Raw genomic sequence first — 16,669 nt, 5'->3', positions numbered from 1 at the left:
GCAACCTCGGTTATATGCTTACATGCCTCGTCTGGAGGGGAGCCCTGGTAGACGCATTTAAGGCCGAGCATTCGGGCAAATGAGCAATCCAACGAAATTAAACATCATGTCTCGACCTCACTGGCAGCGTTTTATCCGGTCGCAATGGCAGGCCCCATCGTTCGGCAACTGTCGTGGCGTGCCTCGTCGCGTTCAGTCAGCGCGAGCCACATTCTCGACCACGGCGCGAAGGGATCTTATGGAGATGACGGGCTTCACTGAGGAGCAGCTCACAGTTCGCGAAGCTATTTCCAATATCTGCGCCAGATTTCCAAATACCTACTGGCAGGAGAGGGACCAGCAGGAGAAAGATCCCAAGGAATTCCATGCGGCCTTGGCTAAAGATGGCTGGCTGGGCATCGCGCTGCCCGAATCCCTCGGAGGCGCAGGATTAGGTACATGAGCGCAACTTAAGATGGTCGAAGAATCACTAGAAGAGGGCACAGGCTGATTCGCAAGACAGGTATCTCCGAGGCCACCATGATGATGCACACTATCACACAGTCCGGGGCAGGAATGGCGGGAGCCCAAGCCATTCATGCAAATGTATACGCTACACAGCCCTTGGCCAAGTTCGGGACACAAGAACAGCTAGAGACCACGATCCCAAACATCATCAATGGTACCTGGCGAACCTGTTTCGGCGTCACCGAGCCAAATACAGGGCTGGAAACACTCAAGCTCAAAACATTGGCAACTAAAACAGCCGACGGCTATTCTGTCTCGGGTCAGAAGATTTGGATTACCTGCGCCCAGGTCGCCTCAAAGATGATTCTTCTGGCGCGGACTGCACCGCTAGAAGAGGTCCAGAAGGCAACCGATGGTCTGTCTATGTTTTGCATTGACCTCAACCGCGACCAGCCCGGGTTGGACATGCGCAAGATTAAAAAGATGGGCGGCCGTGCCGTGGATGCTAACGAGGTATTCTTTGATAACTATCAGATTCCAGAGAGTGCGTTGATCGGCCAAGAAAACCAAGGGTTCAAGATCATCCTGCATGGCATGAATGCTGAGCGTTGTCTGCTGGCCGGCGAAGCCTTAGGTCTTGGATATGCCGCCCTCGAGAAAGCGTCCCAGTATGCAAAGGATCGTGTGGTGTTCGGTCGGCCCATTGGACAGAACCAGGGCGTTGCCCACCCACTGGCAGATGCCTACATGAAGCTCGAGGCGGCAAAACTGGCCACTTACCATGCCGCTCGACTCTACGATACGAACGATGGCTCTGTCCCATTCCAAGCCATCGGCGTCGCCTGCAACAGCGCGAAATATCTCGCTGCCGAGGCCGCGTTCACAGCTTGTGAGCGCGCTGTTCTGGCACATGGAGGAATGGGCTACGCCATGGAATATGATGTTGAGCGATATCTGCGTGAATGCCTTGTCCCCCGGATTGCCCCTGTGAGCCGGGAAATGATCTTGAACTACGTGAGTGAGAAAGTTCTTGAGCTTCCTCGAAGTTATTAGAGGCGGAGAACAGGGGATTGGATATTCGATGGAGGAGTTTCGTGTTCCACAAGAAGCCTGGAGGACTAAATGTATAATAGCAACTTGAAAGAACCCTTTGAAATAGCTGCATGAGCCATAGAAGATCATATACCGAACCAAAAATCATCGAGTAGGCCTTTTTTCATGCCATCTGGCATTGCCAAGAGCCAAGAGCTCCCCGGCTTAACTTGGCGTGGCGCCAATCTCGTTTGTGACTAGTGGCTTGAGCAGGTACAACCCCAGCAGCGGGGAAGGCGGTCGCACTTCCTCGTATTCTCGTCTTGAGACCTAAAATCGTTCTTGATTCCCAGGCACGTTCTGCAGGACACGTCTGATTGAAAAGTAATGTGGACGTGATCATGGTGGGTGTTCCCCGCAGTAAAGGCTGCTTGGCTTGTCTGAGACGGCGAGTAAAGGTACATATTCCCTCCGCCCCACATATGTTCCCCAGATGCACTCGCAACACGGACAGGGTCTAATGGAGCAAACTCGACAGTGCGATGAAACGCGTCCAGAATGTTCGTTATGTCAACGGCGGGGATTGCCATGTCCTGGCTATAATAGAGAGCGGAAGTTCTACCACCAGTTTGGGACATCAGCCCCATCTGACAAGGAAGGTGATCCTTTCGGAGAAACATCGGTCTGCATACCCATACATTCAAGATCCCAGCAGCTTATGAGACCGCCTACACTGCCCTATGCCTCTATCGATGAAAGAGTGGTCCCAAACCTCGTGAGTAGCACGTTTGGACAACAACACCGGGAAGGATTCTGTGCCTTTGTGGATGCCCGTTTCTCAGGCATCTTCTATGGATTTAGTACACGAGTAGAGGTCAACTGGGTCGAAGTGGCGCGTCAACAGCAAGGGCAGGATAATAAGGCACTTGACATCGCTCTACAATGTCTTGGGAGTCTACAGCTCGGGCAAGCGAATAGCGATGAGCGGCTCGTTTTGCAAAGTCGCGAAATGTATGGCCGTGCACTGCAACAGCTGGTCAGGGCACTCAACACCCCGTCTTTAGTCCGGGCGGACAAAACCCTCGGTGCATCAATTCTCCTTGGCCTATACGAAGCGGTGAGTGGTATGGATCAAAACTCCTGGATGCTGCACTCAGGGGGCATTGGATGCCTTTTCCAGCTTCGAGGAGCACACGCCCATGTCCAAGGGTTTGCTAGGACCTTGCTGGTGTCCTTTCGCAGCTTTCTAGTGTTCGATGCTTTTATGCGCGGCGAAAGGTGCTTTCTAGAAGATCAGAAATGGCGAGATATTATTCCGGATATTATTAAAGATGAAGAACGGCGCGGAAAGTCCTCTCCCCTCGGCGAGCTGCTTGAATATGCATTTTATGATATTTCTTGTTGCCCTGGATTCTTGGCCAAAACAAGAAGAATCGTTATGTGCCCCCAAGAAGATGAGAGTGAGAAAAAAGATCTGACACATCGCATATCTCTCTGTCGAGAGGGGCTGTCTCGAATCCAAGCTGATATGCTGGCCCATTTTGATGCTGTCAATCAAGTTCCCCAAGGGAATAGCAAAGAATTCATTGGGTCAATCCCTAATACGGCAGCCAGTAAGATGGGAAAGTTTTGCTTGCAGGGAATCGAATCGGCTGTCGCCTTGCTAGATCAATTATTGAGAGTCATCAGATCCAATGACTCCTTGAGGAAATCTGGTGCGTCAAGATCGAAATTCTTGTCATTGATGGACCCTCTGGCTTTGGTCAACAATGCCAAAACAGGAATCACGCCAGAGAAGGACGCGCGTACGTCCCCAAAGCCAGATAGTGAAAGTATGGTCACTTGGCATGATCGCTTGTGTATGTCGATGGGCATGATGAAAGACATGCCGCCAAATTGAATCTTTCGCGATCACGGGTAGGTACATATTTTAACCCCAGATAGCTGGCGCTTGGAAGAGTCAAAGAAAAATTTAGAAAATCTTTGATTACAAGGCCATCGTGTCAAATCCAGTGAAGCTTAAATTGGGGCATCACGATATCAACAGGTTCAATTGAAGGTATGCGTTGGGATCGGGTTAGGGTTTACCAGCATCTTAACTACCCCTAGATGAATGAAGCAGCGGCTTGGCAAAAGGGGAGGTGGCTTGCAAATACACATATGTACAATTTTTTCAGGACAGTCAATCACCATGGATACTAGGCTTAGCAAGCTTGACGAAAAAGCAGCGAATACAAAGGATCTGTATTCTTTGAACGGTGTTGAAGAAGCAGAATTGTTGCTATGGAAGAGGATTTGAGGGAAGCAATGTATTTTAGGTATTGCATAAAGTACGAAGAACTCTTCCTCTGCTCATGTGGTGTGCCAGGATGAACCAAAGGACCATGAACATGAAAAAGGATGATGATTACGTGATGGTGTCGATCCGGGTAACTACCAAATTGGTTTAAAAATTGTTTACAGAGCCCCGGGAAGATATTCTTCGGAGCATGTGTTTAATAGAATATTTCCAATCAGCAGAGAGATAGATCCCCTGGAATGTTGGAGGAAACCAACAAAAAAGCGTGGCGGACTCTGATGCAACAAGTGTAACGGCACCCGTTTCCGGACGGTCGCAACAAGAAGTTGACATTGCCACAAGGTAAGAAAGTACAAAGATACACCACGGAGTACTTAGATAGCTGATGCTTGGGATCCCGTATGGATCTGAAATGTCAAGATCTTTCGAAAATCTCGTTGCCTGGTGTCCCGCTTCTTCCCCAGCTCATCCTCAGAGTAACAGACAGGCAAAATTTCAACCATGGCCTGTGCGTACAGGGGCCAGGGACTTGTGGCCTATAGATAATGCCGTGTTGCTATGATATACGTATGACAGCTTACACACACATGATGTGTATCCCGACAAGTCGGTGGTAACGTGAAACATCTCTGGAGAACATTCTTGTGGAGTAGAATGACATTGCTGTCAGAATCTTCCATGCGAGAGACATCCCGATACAGACTCATTATAATTGGTTGTCCCTAGCCAGACAATGATCTTATTTGGTTCTAAGGGTAAGATCATGGAGAAAGAATGTCATGAACGCGAACCTTTGTTGCATTCAGAAAGAAACCATCGCGCCCTACCGCAAGGGGCCGCCCAGTTACAATACCATAACGCGGTTCCCGGCTGTCCGGGTTTGTACACATAATCACTGTACCTGCATGTGACGGGGCGATGGGGCTGGACCCATGCTCCACAGGCGTACAGCGCCCGATCCTGTCTGGCTTACGCTTACGGAGTACTGATTGCTCGCAAGATCTTCCAGTGCCTGGCAGAATCCATCGGGGGCCGAGGACCTGAAACCTTGTGTGGTGCCTGGCGGAACCCCGAGACCCCTTCAGCCACCGACAATTGCGTGTCTTACCGTCTCTGATTGGGTCGATTGCATGCTAAGCATTCTACGATCATGCAGGGGAAGCTTCGTTAGCCACTGGGAACACTACGTCTGTGTGTGTGCAACGTCATATGGAATGGATGCTGGTTTGCAACGATCCGTGGAACGCCAATCCAAATCGTTCCAATCACCACCCGGCATGATCCGTAACCCTTGCCATGGGTTGCGTGATCTCAGGTTCCAGGAAGACAGCGATCTATTCTTAGCCCGGAATACGCAAGAACAGGCAGACATGACCTGTCAGGCGCCGCGTCTGGGGGAATGTTCCTGATATATAAGGGTCAAGTGGTAAGGCCAAGTTCAGGCACATCCCCACCACCTGTCATTCTTCCCAACAGTTACACCTTCATCACAGTGATTTTATAGTGGACTCGACTGTTCTATTTCTTAATAATAGTTATTCGAGACAACAGACACGTCAAATAATGGCATCTCGGTCGCCCAGTGAACGCAGTGGCTCCATTCAGTCGCATGAAAGCCCCAAGACATCCTTGAATACAAAATCCGATCCCAACACAGCCCTACATGAGGCGCAACCCAGTAAGCTCCAATGTCGCAACCAATTTTAGTTTCACGCAAAATTTGACACTATGTAATTTGCAGTTGCTGTGATCAACGAACCAGGACTACGTGATATGTTCTCCTTACGAAGCATGCAGCACAGAGATCGTGACGGGAAGCTAATTAGTATGTTGTGATGAGCTACACAATTATCTTGCTCTAGAGAGGTAGACCCAGAGAACTAATGTTCCCATAGCTGATCCGGATCGCTCCAACCCAACCCGAAATCGCCTTGAGCGACCGCTGGACACCATCCGTTCCTTCGAAGCGGCCATCGAGGCTCATGGCAAACAGAATCGAATGTGATCGAATAATTTATATCATGGATAAAGAAACGCGGCGTCGGAATATAAAATGCAAATGAGGAGATGGTATTATGATCTTGTTTTTTTGGTCCAAGCACGTGAAAGGCTCGGGACGAATTGACGATCCTGTTTTTTTTTTTTTTCTTTTGGAGTTATTCGAAACATTGAATGTACATGCCTATTAGCAAAGAGACATATTATATCCTTTTACCTTACATATTATGTAAAATTTCTAATGTGAAAGCTGATGGCTAGACTAGGCTTTGATGAAATCAAAGTTCCCAGCTCAATTTGGAAGGGAAAAAAATACGTCCTAGATCGCATGGCAGGCTGATCAACATTCCCCAGATTTGCGAGGCTTGGCACTTTATCGGGCCATCTTTAGGACGTGGACTCTATGGACCCAATCATTATTGCTGAGTGATTAAATAGGCCCTATTTAGGAAGGAGTACTCCATAAGGAGGAGTATCTGGCAGAAACTGTTCGATGAACAGGTACGTTCTTCCTAGGGCTGTTGGCCACCAACCAACTTCTACAAACACTACTACGCTCAGAACGACGGAATACGGGCGACTAGGTTTGGAATACTGCCTGACAGTCACAAAAAAAGATACGAGTGCTCGCTACCTATATGCAGCACGATCGTGGGGTGCAAATTAGTAAACGATCGAAAACTAACTAAATCGCACTAAGAAAGCCTGCCCGCGCAGGCGTCCCGCTTCCAATAATGTGAATTATCTACCAAAAATCTATATTTCAAGCCCATATTGCACTGCTAGGACCTATCAGCGAATAAAATAGAAGGTAAAATTAGATATTTTGCCTGGAAAGAAGAAAAAGGAGTGCACGCCGCCGATGCGAGAGAGGCCACGCACTGTCTACGCCATTCCCAGAGTTCGCCCCACCTACCGCGTCAGCCTGTGAACATTTTCACTCCACACCAGCCACTCCTCCAAAAAAATTACCCAAGCGACAGGATCAACATCTGAAGTTTTCTAGAGATGAATTCAAGAGGCTTTAGCGGATGAAAAATCAGAGACAAGTGGTCCCTGGGGTCAGCTCATGTGGGTGGCTCACCATCTCGCATACCTCATGGCCGCCACCTTCCGAACGCCAAGTAGAAGTTCTTTGTGGCGCTAACGAGAGTTAGTTTGCAGATACTGGGATAATTTTAGGGTGTGGATCCTTGCTATTGGTCGTTGCGACTCGCTCAAAGCTAGTATGCTCATCATCTAGCCCTAATAACGCTGGTTGACGCGGTCTATCAACTCCGGCATGGAAGAATTGACAGCCGGGTACCGCTTGATTATAGTAATTGCCCAGGTTTTGCCCAGGCTTTGGCCAAGTACCCTGAGCCCTTAGGGTCATTATCTCGGTGGATGCCAGCTGGGGCTGCTGTACGCGTCCCTCCCCAAATGGTCAGGGGAATATGGCAAATCAGGTAGACCAGAATAACGTTGGAGGGTATTAATGGCCCGGGAGGTGAAGCCACCGAGGGTGTATCTTCATCTGCTCTTATTTTCTCCTCATTTCGTTCTGCGAGGAGACATTCACTCGTTCTTAGTCTTCTCGTTCTATTGCAGTCCCTCGTTTTCTCAACCCACGGAGGCTATCTCCATTCCCTTCGCTACATAATATCTGCGGTGTCGATTAGGTCCGCCAAGCCAATTTCGCCATGAAGCTCTCTTTGTTGTCGCTGGCGACACTGATCACAGCCGCCGTGGCTGACTTGGATCCCATTGTTATCAAGGTCGGGCATTACGGAAAAGAGCCAAGATGTTGTATACTAACGAAGACGTCCTACAGGGCTCTAAATTCTTCTATTCTAGTAACAACACTCAATTGTAAGCAAGGATACCTATCATACCCCTGAAGATTGCTCATGCTCATTGTCTTTGGATAGCTACCTTCGCGGTGTTGCTTACCAGCGTAAGTCAATCGTCATGAAGAGGTAAATGAATGGCCAAGATTGTCGAGATTAACACCAAGCAGAGGATACCAGCGACAGCAGCGGCTACAAGGATCCCCTTGCCGATGTCACCACTTGCAAGCGTGATATCCCTTATATGAAGAAACTGCGCACCAATGTCATTCGTACTTACTCGATCAACGCCTCCGCCGACCACTCGGAATGCATGCAGTTGCTGGCCGAAGCTGGCATCTATCTGATCTCTGATTTGTCTGATCCGAACCAGTCAATCGACCGCAGCGATCCCACCTGGATGACCAGCCTGTACTCACGGTACACTGCCGTCATTGATGAACTGTCTCAGTATAACAACACCATTGGTTTCTTTGCCGGCAATGAAGTCGCCAACAGCGTTGCCACCACCGACTCCGCTGCTTTCGTCAAGGCCGCCGTGCGCGACATGAAGGCATACATCAAGGAAAAGGGTTATCGGTCTATGGGTGTTGGATATGCCACTGCTGATGTCTCCGCTATCCGTGAGAACTTGGGTAACTACTTCGACTGCGAGACGAAGGATGAGAGCGTTGACTTCTGGGGGTACAACATCTACTCGTGGTGCGGTACTTCTACTTACTCGGAGTCTGGCTACAAGGCTCGCACTGAAGAGTTCCGGAATTACACTGTGCCCGTATTCTTTGCTGAGTATGGATGCAACGATGTCACCCCCCGCAAGTTTACCGAGGTGAAGGCCCTGTACGGCGACACTATGGCCGAGGTCTGGTCTGGAGGTATTGTCTACATGTACTTCCAGGAGACAAACAACTACGGTAGGTTCTTGACCTTTGCCATGCGTAGCCTTCTTTGAATGAATGTACTGACCACATACAGGTCTTGTTTCTGTTGTTGATAGCACAAGCGTTAGCACCATGGCCGACTTCAAGTACTACTCTAGCGAGATCGCCAGCGTCGACCCCACTGGCACGAACAAGGCCTCCTATACCCCCACCAACACTGTTTTGCAGAGCTGCCCGACTGTTGGTAGCGATTGGAGGGCCGAGGCTTCGCCTCTCCCCCCAACTCCAGACTCTGAACTGTGTCAGTGCATGTACGAAGAGATGGCTTGCGTGGCTTCCTCCTCCCTTACGTCTGCCAAGATGGCTACCCTTCTCGGTGATGTCTGCGGTGACATCGACTGCTCGGGTGTGAGTAGCAATGCCACTACCGGCGAGTATGGTGCATACAGCATGTGTGAGATCAAGTACAAGCTTGCGTTCGCTCTCAACAAGTATTACACCGACAACGACAGCAAGGCCACTGCTTGCGACTTCTCTAGCTCTGCTACCACCAAGGCCACCACCAAGGCCACTGGTACTTGCTCGTCCCAGATCAAGGAGGCGGGAACTGCTGGTACTGGCACTGTCACTACTGAAGCGACCGCGACTGCCGACTCGTCTTCCAGCTCTTCCTCAACCGCGTCGAGCGGTGTTGCTCCCATCAACCTTCACTCCAGCGTGACTGTTGGCTACTTCCAGATCGGTGCTTACGTGGCGACTGCGTTCCTGACTGGTCTGGGTATGATCATTCTGTAGACACTTTGATCTGACGTACGGAGAGGCTTGCTATCTGCTTCGCGACTGATTTCATCTTGCTATGCCATGATTTTGAGAGATTGGTTAGTTATAGTTCCCTACTAGATTCATTTCCTCAATCTACAACTTCTTGGGATCGCAGCTTCTGTTTCTTTCTTCTCAACGTTATATTTTGAACGCTTTTACTTGGAAATAGGTTGTATTGATCATGGCGATTTAATTTTTACGGCCATGTTGCGTATTTATCATTTCTTTTCAAGTAGGTGTCTTCCATGGAAGTATTTTTCTCTTGACTTTAAGTTTCTTTTGCATAAAAATATGGACAAGCTTTGATAATCAGGGACAATCATTTGGCTACAATGGATCTTTTGGTCAGGATAGCTGACGTTTCATCTAATCTGTTCCAATCATGAGCATCATAACATGCTTGGCGACTTAATCGCACAGCCCGGCTGGTGCGTGCTCTCATCTCATCTTCAAATTCACCAATGGCCTCTGGCGCTGTTTTCGTTCCATTATAAATGGCCTCGATGGCGTTGACCAGATAGTATGCGTCGAGCAGGCCGTGGTTTGCGGCTTCTCCTCGATCTACACTTTCATTAGCACTCGATCTTCTGCAACGACAAGTTACTCGACTTACACATTGTCATTGCATGCGCAGCATCCCCCGCTAGGGTTACCCGGCCTCCATGATTGTTCCATGGAAGGCATTCCCAATCTGCCAACCTGATCTCCGTCACAGGCGTCCCAGCCGGGATGCGTTCGACAGCCTCCTGAAGGAATGCCACAAATCCTTGCGCTCGGCTCTTCATATTGGCCAGCCGAGCCTCATTTGACGCTGCGACCTCATCTTCTGGCCCTTTGACCGGCCAAGACATGCATATCTGAGCGCGGTAGTGCTCGGTGTCCGTCCCCGCTGTCCCGTTCACCTGTGGCGTCTCCAGCATCGAAAACCAGAAGAAAGCCCCTGTCGGTGGATGACAGCCTTGAAATAAGAGAGGGTCCATGTCACGTAATGGCTTAATTTGCTCAGATGTGAGGTCCACTGCGACGCCAGTGAATTTGATCTCTAGGGGCGAGTTGTTGAAGGCATCAGGTCGCAGAACCCGACGCACCATGGACCGGCTTCCCTCCACACCCACGGCGATTAGACCCTTAACCGTACTTCGGTCTGCGAAAATTAATTCCACTTGATTTGAGGCGACTGGAATGTCGAGATCCACTACTTGTCGGCCCCAGTGAACATGTTCTTCGATCCCGTGCAACAATGCGCGACGCATCTTTTCACGGTTCACCCGCCATCGTACACTTGGGGGGATTTTGTACTTGGGCTCTCCTGTTTGCAAGTTGATGAACAGAAAATTGCCATTGTCGTGACGGGCAACCTCGGGGTCCACTTGTACTGCCTGTATGCGCGCCAGTGTCTCTTCTGGAAGCATCTGCCACATATATTCCAGAGCCCAATGGAGAGTGATGGCCCATCCCTGGCCGCGGACATCAGGGCTCTCGTCGCGCTCATAGATTTCGAAGGGAATATTTTTCTGTTTCAAGGCTTGACCCAAGGTCAAGCCGACAATGCCGGCGCCGACAATACGTACGGGATCCATAGTGATGATGGCCTGGACATCGTCGCCAACCTGCTCCTTTTGTGTTCGTTTGAATGACAGTTGAGAGGATACGTTGCGGAAGAGTATCGGACTCAATCGGGCTCCCCGTCGCATAGATAACGTGCGGGGCTTATCCGGCTGAACTGGAGCATCCTGGATTTCCTACGCGATTCCTTGGTTTCCGACCGTCGGCTATCAGACTCGGCCAATGCGACGGCTGCGGGGTGCATCGCGCTAACGTGAATCTTCACTGCCGCGGATCGATGGAAGAGAAATGGGAAAGAACATGCCAGCTACTATATAATTATAGTATCGCAATCAGAGTTATTTTCAGACAATTCTCCCCCCTTCGTTGACATAGATCTCAATCGCCATCATGTCGTCCCACGAGGCCCTGAATCCTATTCATCCGTCTGTTCTCCCGCATCTGGACCCTGTCTTCGTGCGCCTCTATAACGAACATGTTGCAAGTACCCCAGCAGGGCCAATTGATCTTTCCGTGTTGCGCACCAAATACTCGGTCCTTTACTCCTATGGAACCGGACCAGCTCCGGATTGCGCGCGAGTTTACGATAGCGAGGTCCCAGGTCACAATGGCGATCTGATCCCGGTTCGAGTATACGAGCCGGCCTCGCCGGGTCCATGGCCTGTACATGTGGATTTCCATGGTGGAGGTATGATCATCAAAAGCGATTCTACTGCAAGATGAGGAACTCATTTTCGTCGATAGGGTGGGGGCTAGGTGACCTTGACACCGAAGCACATATCTGCAAGCACATCTGCGTGAAAGCAAATGTCTGTGTTATCGACGTCGCGTATCGATTGGTACCAGAATACGCATTTCCGATTGGCATTCAGGATTCTTTCGCAGCTCTCCAGTATATCTACTCTAGCGGAACTGAGAAATTCAACATCGACTCTACCCGAATTTCGTTGGGGGGTGTCTCCGCCGGCGGAAATATCGCCTTAATCTGCGCCCATCTAGCCCGAGATGCTCAACTCCCTCTCCAGCTTGTCGCAGTAGGCACTCCCACGATTGACGATATCTCCAAATACAAGTCAGCCGCAGAGGCGCCTTGGGTATCTATGCAAGATATGGAGCATGCGCCGACTTTGAACTGGGCACGGTTAAAGTGGTTTGATAATCTAAAGTGGCAGAGCCTAGCTGCCGAAGGTCCAACTCGAGAGAAACAGCTAGCCGCCGTTGAATGGTATGCCAATGCGCTGCAGGCCCCCGATTTCACTCAACTCCCCAAGACAGTCATATACACAGCCGGGTGTGATCCGTTGCGGGATGAGGGTGAGGCGTATGCACAAAAGCTCATCGAGGGAGGAAACGAAGTGATTCAGAAAAGATTCGTCGGAGTTCCACACCCATTCATGCACATGGATAAAGGTCAGTATCTCGGTCAGAGATAACCGAGGTAACATGACTAACTTTTCATACAGATCTATGGCAGGCAAAGGAGTTCATTGAAATGACGGCGGAGCATATCAAGACTACATTACACCGATAACCGATTGAGCATCGTGATTGAGAATGAAGTACTCTCTTGTATGAGCAAATTTAGAAATGATTAATATAGACCGTCTGGAAAATTATAATTTTGCAGTGTAAATGTCTTTACATCAACCTCGTAGGTGCGCGTACTAACACTGGAGCAAAATTCAATACTGAAGAAATAGCATTCCAGGTCCGAGTAAAAGAAAAGCCTAACCAACTTGAAATATCCCATGGCCTTGGGAATTGCAGTAGTAATCATGCGCTCTTAGTAAGATGTCTAGAGGAGCGAGTCGTGGGTAGTTACTTCCAACTCATTCAATCACCATGGCTCACCTACTGATAGCTAGCCAAGTCCCCAATATCATTTCCATTCCTTCGTTTGTCTTTCCATCGTAATCTGTAGGATACTGGGATACGTGGGTCTTGTCAAACCTCGATGATATTCCATTTGAAGAGTACAGTGTAATGAATAAGGTAGGTCAGTCATTCGCCGATCTTTGAAGCGAAGAAACTTCATCATTGGAACTATTGAAAGAGCCAATACAATATTAATAAGATTTTCTAATAACTAGCACCGAGGCTCTGAAAGTAACCATGAAGGGAGTGCCAATGTTGTCGTCGGAGATGTTCCGAAGATTGTTTCACTTTAGTTTCTCTCCATTTCGTATAGCTGATGTGCTAGCGGCACAATTGATTCCTCCAAACCCCGAAATTTGACTCCTAGCATATTCTGTGCCTTGGATGAGTCGCAAGAGTAATGGGTTTCTGCAATGCGATTCCCTGGAGCTCCCAGAGGGCAGCGATGTTTCTCTGGCAAGTGGGAACGAATAATATCTGCGATTTCCTGAGTATCATAGGATGCCTGGGTCACTAAAAAGCGCTCGTGTGCTGTGCCTGGGAACGTAAGTGCCTTTATGCTTGTATTTGCCAGGTCCTCAACATCAATCCAAACTAGATATACCGTGTTAGCATAGGAATGGGCTATGTAGAGGTGAAAATATGTACCCGGGGCTTTTGTAGGAGGCATTTCGCCGTCTTTTCCTGCACTCAGAACTTGCCACACAATTTGGTTGCTTGCATTGAGCTGAGATAGAGATTTAATGGGGTGAATCATTCGGCCGAAGACCATTCCGGGACAAAGGGTTATCAACTGAAAGTGGACCTTGTTGCGAACATATTCCCATGCCGCCCTCTCGGCTACGACTTTGGACGCTCTATATGCGATAGGCTAAAATAGATTAGCATCTTTTTGGGTACGCACTGGAGAAAATGAAGAGGCCTCACCACAGCCAAGGCCTTCACGCCATCTTCGTAAGTCAATGGGGCCCAGTCATTCTCGGTATAAACGCGACCAGGCTGGGGGCCGAGGCTAGCGTCGTAGACGCTGGCAAAGCTGGACATTATGATGACTCGGCGAACTGAGTGATGACGGTTGGCAGCCTCACAAACAGCCTTAGTCCCATTCAAAGCAGGCATCATGAGCTTTTCTTCAAATTCTCCCGGTTTAGCATCATAGTTGAATGCTGATGCTAGATGCAGGACAGCCTGACAATCCTGGAGCGACCCGCTCAAAGCCTGGACGTCGGTCGGGTCTGACACAATTACTAATTCCAGATCGGAGAGATTTTCGATGCCAGCAGTCTCCAGAGCTTCACGTGTAGCCTTTGCTTTCTCAATAGAGCGCACGGTTGCGCGAACGCGATAATTGGAGCGCAGCAGACCAGCGATGCAATGGGCTGCGATGAACCCATTCCCACCGGTCACGAGGACAAGGGATCCAAGGTCGATAGGACTCATTTTGAATGCAATCAGGTTGAAATTTGAATGTATAGCATTGCTTCACTAGCGGTTATATATCGACTGTCTGTGTGGATTCGAAAGAGGGGGGTCGTGCTTCCGCAAAACCCGCCGCCGTCGGATAGATAGTGCGACTGCGGAGATGAAGGAAATATGAAACATCATGTATGCAAATTCTGCTTTCGGAAGTTTAACCAATAAATTATGACAGGAATATTTAAATTTCAATTAAAGCTCTCATGGCCTTGATGGCTCAGTAATTTCTGCTCTAAGAGGAAGCCAAACAGCTGGCTAGTAGACGTAACGGAAGCTACCACCTTCGCAAACATCCTGACTCTCTTCCTCCTTGGAGAATCTTGCTTCCATTGAACTACGTGCAGGTATCTGAAGACGATCTGCTGTTTTGTTCCGGATCCCATACACAACGCGTAAGATGGTCGCAACAACCATTGCTGCCGCATTTACTGCAACTAGAGTAATCTTGGCAGGGATATAGCTAGAATCCAATTAGCAAAAGCTCAATACAGATCTTAATTGCACAACTTACTGTGGGGCATCTTTGGACTGAAATGTCTGAGGACCGATGATGTTGGCAACACTGAATCCAGCTGAGATGATCGCGGCACCAGAAACCTGCATGGATTAGAATTGAGTTCAATATTCACAGTACAAAGACATGGATATTACCTTCATAGTATATCCCTTGAAATTAGCACCGGTCCACGCGTAAATAAGTGCTAATGGTGCAACGGTCTTATAATGTCAGCTATGGGTCCAAGACCACAGGACGATCCAGAACATACAGTATTCACAAGATAAATTCCAGCCAAGCAGCCGCCTTTATTTGCGGTGGGAAGAAACGACATAAGACAAGATCCCAACAGTGTTGGGATCAAGAGCAGATCAATGGCTAACCATCTGGAAAAGCCCCTAGAAATAGCATACGTAGAAACCATTGTGGACGCAATACTCACGACTCCAGATGGTATGTTCAACAAAGCACTCTCTTTATTGTTATATCCAAATCCCTTGATGAGAATCGAAGAAAATGTTGTAATCACACCACTGGGTATAGTAATGAGAATCGTAAGCAGCACCAGCAGCCATGTTTGAAGATCCATAAAGGCCTCAAGGACGGACCGTAATCGGAAAACCTTCACGCCGACACCAGCTTGGTCTTGAATCAGTCGCTGTGACACCCGTTGCTTCTCTGCTTCAGAGAGAAATTTTGCTTTCTCTGGACTTTCAGGGAGCACAAAAAGAACCAGTAGGGAGACAAGCAGATTAACGGCTCCAATAGCCACGAACATGATCCGCCAGCCACCAAACGATAGAGATGAGGGAGCATGCTGGGCAGCAAATGAGATCAGTCCCCCTATCATTTGTCCAGCGCCAAGTCCGCAATACCAGAAACCATATCGGGGGGTTGATTCAGCTCGCGTATACCACATACTAGTGTACATGGTAAGGGACGGCGCTAAATGATGGTCAGGAAATCCAATCCTCGCTAGTCATTCGATGTTGGCTTACCAATGACCGCTTCCAAAACCCCGAGGAGAACTCGCAATGCCAGCATTCCGGAAAAGTTCTGCGCGGCAGAGGAGCAGCAAAGGATGACACCCCAGCAGAAGACATTCACTCCAAGGACTTTGGATACGGGAAACCGCTGTAAGAGGGTTCCCTGCGGAATTTCCGCCACGGCATATGCAATGAAAAATGCGGTTGCAAGCCAGGAGAAATCGTTTCCTGACATTCCCAAGTCACTCTGCAACCCCATTACATTTGCGTACTGTTTTTGTCAGTGGATGCCAATTGTCCTTTTAGTGAAAAGATTTCAGACAACGTACGTTAATTGAAATTTTATCGATCATTTGAAGAAAATAGGTCAAAAACATGATCGGTAAGATATGCCAATCGATCTTGCGCAATAGCCTTTTGTCATCGCTGGTCATACTGCCCAAGGCATAGTCTTCAGGCAGGCTTTCCTTTGTTGAGAGCTCGTCCTTCTTGTCCATGACTGGCGAATACCTATGTGGGTGCTCACAAAAGTATAGAGAACACGGTGTTGCATGATGCTGGCCGGTGGCACTTTTAAGACAAAGACCGATAACCCAGCGAGCACAAGATAGCGACCAGCATGAGTCGCCCCAAGCTTGCTTTCCCCGGATTTTAATTGGCCTGGACTCGTTATTGGGGGGAGGCGAAATGAATTGGGCAAGGATCGGCTGCGGAGAAGCCAAGAAATGCAGCCGTCGGATAGATAAACGACCCCTGGCTTTCGGTCTCGGCGCCGTCGCTTCCCAAGATAAGAGCGGCCGTCGCTGGAAAGCCGTGGAAGATGGTACCATCCGACGCAGTGAACAAAATAGCTTCAGGTTTTGGAGAGAAGACTCAGTATATATTTCTAGTATTAATCTTGCTATCGTTATTTTTTTTTATCTCACGGCTTCCTCACGTCTGTAGTTCTCTGATATTGCACC

At 48.9% G+C, this 16,669-nt stretch overlaps 8 protein-coding genes across 8 annotated transcripts; 5 read left to right on the top strand and 3 right to left on the bottom strand.

Annotated features, from left to right (window-relative positions):
- Positions 1 to 106: 106 nt before the first annotated feature.
- N7462_004245 (acyl-CoA dehydrogenase family protein) lies at positions 107 to 1,500 on the top strand (the record flags this gene model as incomplete). The annotated part of the gene is made up of 2 exons (XM_057075971.1): positions 107 to 434; positions 503 to 1,500. 2 exons carry the CDS (start codon positions 107 to 109, stop codon positions 1,498 to 1,500), a joined length of 1,326 nt encoding a protein of 441 aa, XP_056935476.1.
- Positions 1,501 to 2,197: 697 nt separating this feature from the next.
- Positions 2,198 to 3,379, top strand: N7462_004244 (uncharacterized protein; the record flags this gene model as incomplete). The annotated part of the gene is made up of 1 exon (XM_057075970.1): positions 2,198 to 3,379. The coding sequence occupies one exon, from the start codon at positions 2,198 to 2,200 to the stop codon at positions 3,377 to 3,379; it is 1,182 nt and encodes a 393-aa protein (XP_056935475.1).
- Positions 3,380 to 5,341: 1,962 nt separating this feature from the next.
- Positions 5,342 to 5,783, top strand: N7462_004243 (DUF2406 domain-containing protein; the record flags this gene model as incomplete). The annotated part of the gene is made up of 3 exons (XM_057075969.1): positions 5,342 to 5,456; positions 5,520 to 5,603; positions 5,674 to 5,783. 3 exons carry the CDS (start codon positions 5,342 to 5,344, stop codon positions 5,781 to 5,783), a joined length of 309 nt encoding a protein of 102 aa, XP_056935474.1.
- A 1,675-nt stretch (positions 5,784 to 7,458) lies between these two features.
- Positions 7,459 to 9,281, top strand: N7462_004242 (glycoside hydrolase family 72 protein; the record flags this gene model as incomplete). The annotated part of the gene is made up of 5 exons (XM_057075968.1): positions 7,459 to 7,533; positions 7,590 to 7,627; positions 7,687 to 7,712; positions 7,776 to 8,519; positions 8,581 to 9,281. 5 exons carry the CDS (start codon positions 7,459 to 7,461, stop codon positions 9,279 to 9,281), a joined length of 1,584 nt encoding a protein of 527 aa, XP_056935473.1.
- Positions 9,282 to 9,627: 346 nt separating this feature from the next.
- On the bottom strand, positions 9,628 to 10,888 carry N7462_004241 (FAD-dependent oxidoreductase; the record flags this gene model as incomplete). Its single annotated transcript, XM_057075967.1, has 2 exons — positions 9,628 to 9,869; positions 9,922 to 10,888. 2 exons carry the CDS (start codon positions 10,886 to 10,888, stop codon positions 9,628 to 9,630), a joined length of 1,209 nt encoding a protein of 402 aa, XP_056935472.1.
- Positions 10,889 to 11,264: 376 nt separating this feature from the next.
- N7462_004240 (alpha/beta hydrolase) lies at positions 11,265 to 12,405 on the top strand (the record flags this gene model as incomplete). Its single annotated transcript, XM_057075966.1, has 3 exons — positions 11,265 to 11,562; positions 11,619 to 12,284; positions 12,338 to 12,405. 3 exons carry the CDS (start codon positions 11,265 to 11,267, stop codon positions 12,403 to 12,405), a joined length of 1,032 nt encoding a protein of 343 aa, XP_056935471.1.
- A 633-nt stretch (positions 12,406 to 13,038) lies between these two features.
- Positions 13,039 to 14,189, bottom strand: N7462_004239 (uncharacterized protein; the record flags this gene model as incomplete). The annotated part of the gene is made up of 3 exons (XM_057075965.1): positions 13,039 to 13,343; positions 13,398 to 13,620; positions 13,677 to 14,189. 3 exons carry the CDS (start codon positions 14,187 to 14,189, stop codon positions 13,039 to 13,041), a joined length of 1,041 nt encoding a protein of 346 aa, XP_056935470.1.
- A 291-nt stretch (positions 14,190 to 14,480) lies between these two features.
- On the bottom strand, positions 14,481 to 16,204 carry N7462_004238 (uncharacterized protein; the record flags this gene model as incomplete). Its single annotated transcript, XM_057075964.1, has 6 exons — positions 14,481 to 14,685; positions 14,737 to 14,822; positions 14,877 to 14,942; positions 14,993 to 15,666; positions 15,720 to 15,978; positions 16,037 to 16,204. 6 exons carry the CDS (start codon positions 16,202 to 16,204, stop codon positions 14,481 to 14,483), a joined length of 1,458 nt encoding a protein of 485 aa, XP_056935469.1.
- Positions 16,205 to 16,669: the final 465 nt, after the last annotated feature.

Source organism: Penicillium macrosclerotiorum (assembly GCF_028827735.1).
Source record: "Penicillium macrosclerotiorum strain IBT 26536 chromosome Unknown utg000003l_segment0_segment0, whole genome shotgun sequence".
Lineage (NCBI taxonomy): Eukaryota > Fungi > Ascomycota > Eurotiomycetes > Eurotiales > Aspergillaceae > Penicillium > Penicillium macrosclerotiorum.
The sequence above is the reverse complement of the archived record's forward strand: the minus strand, read 5'-3'. Positions and strand labels throughout refer to the sequence as shown.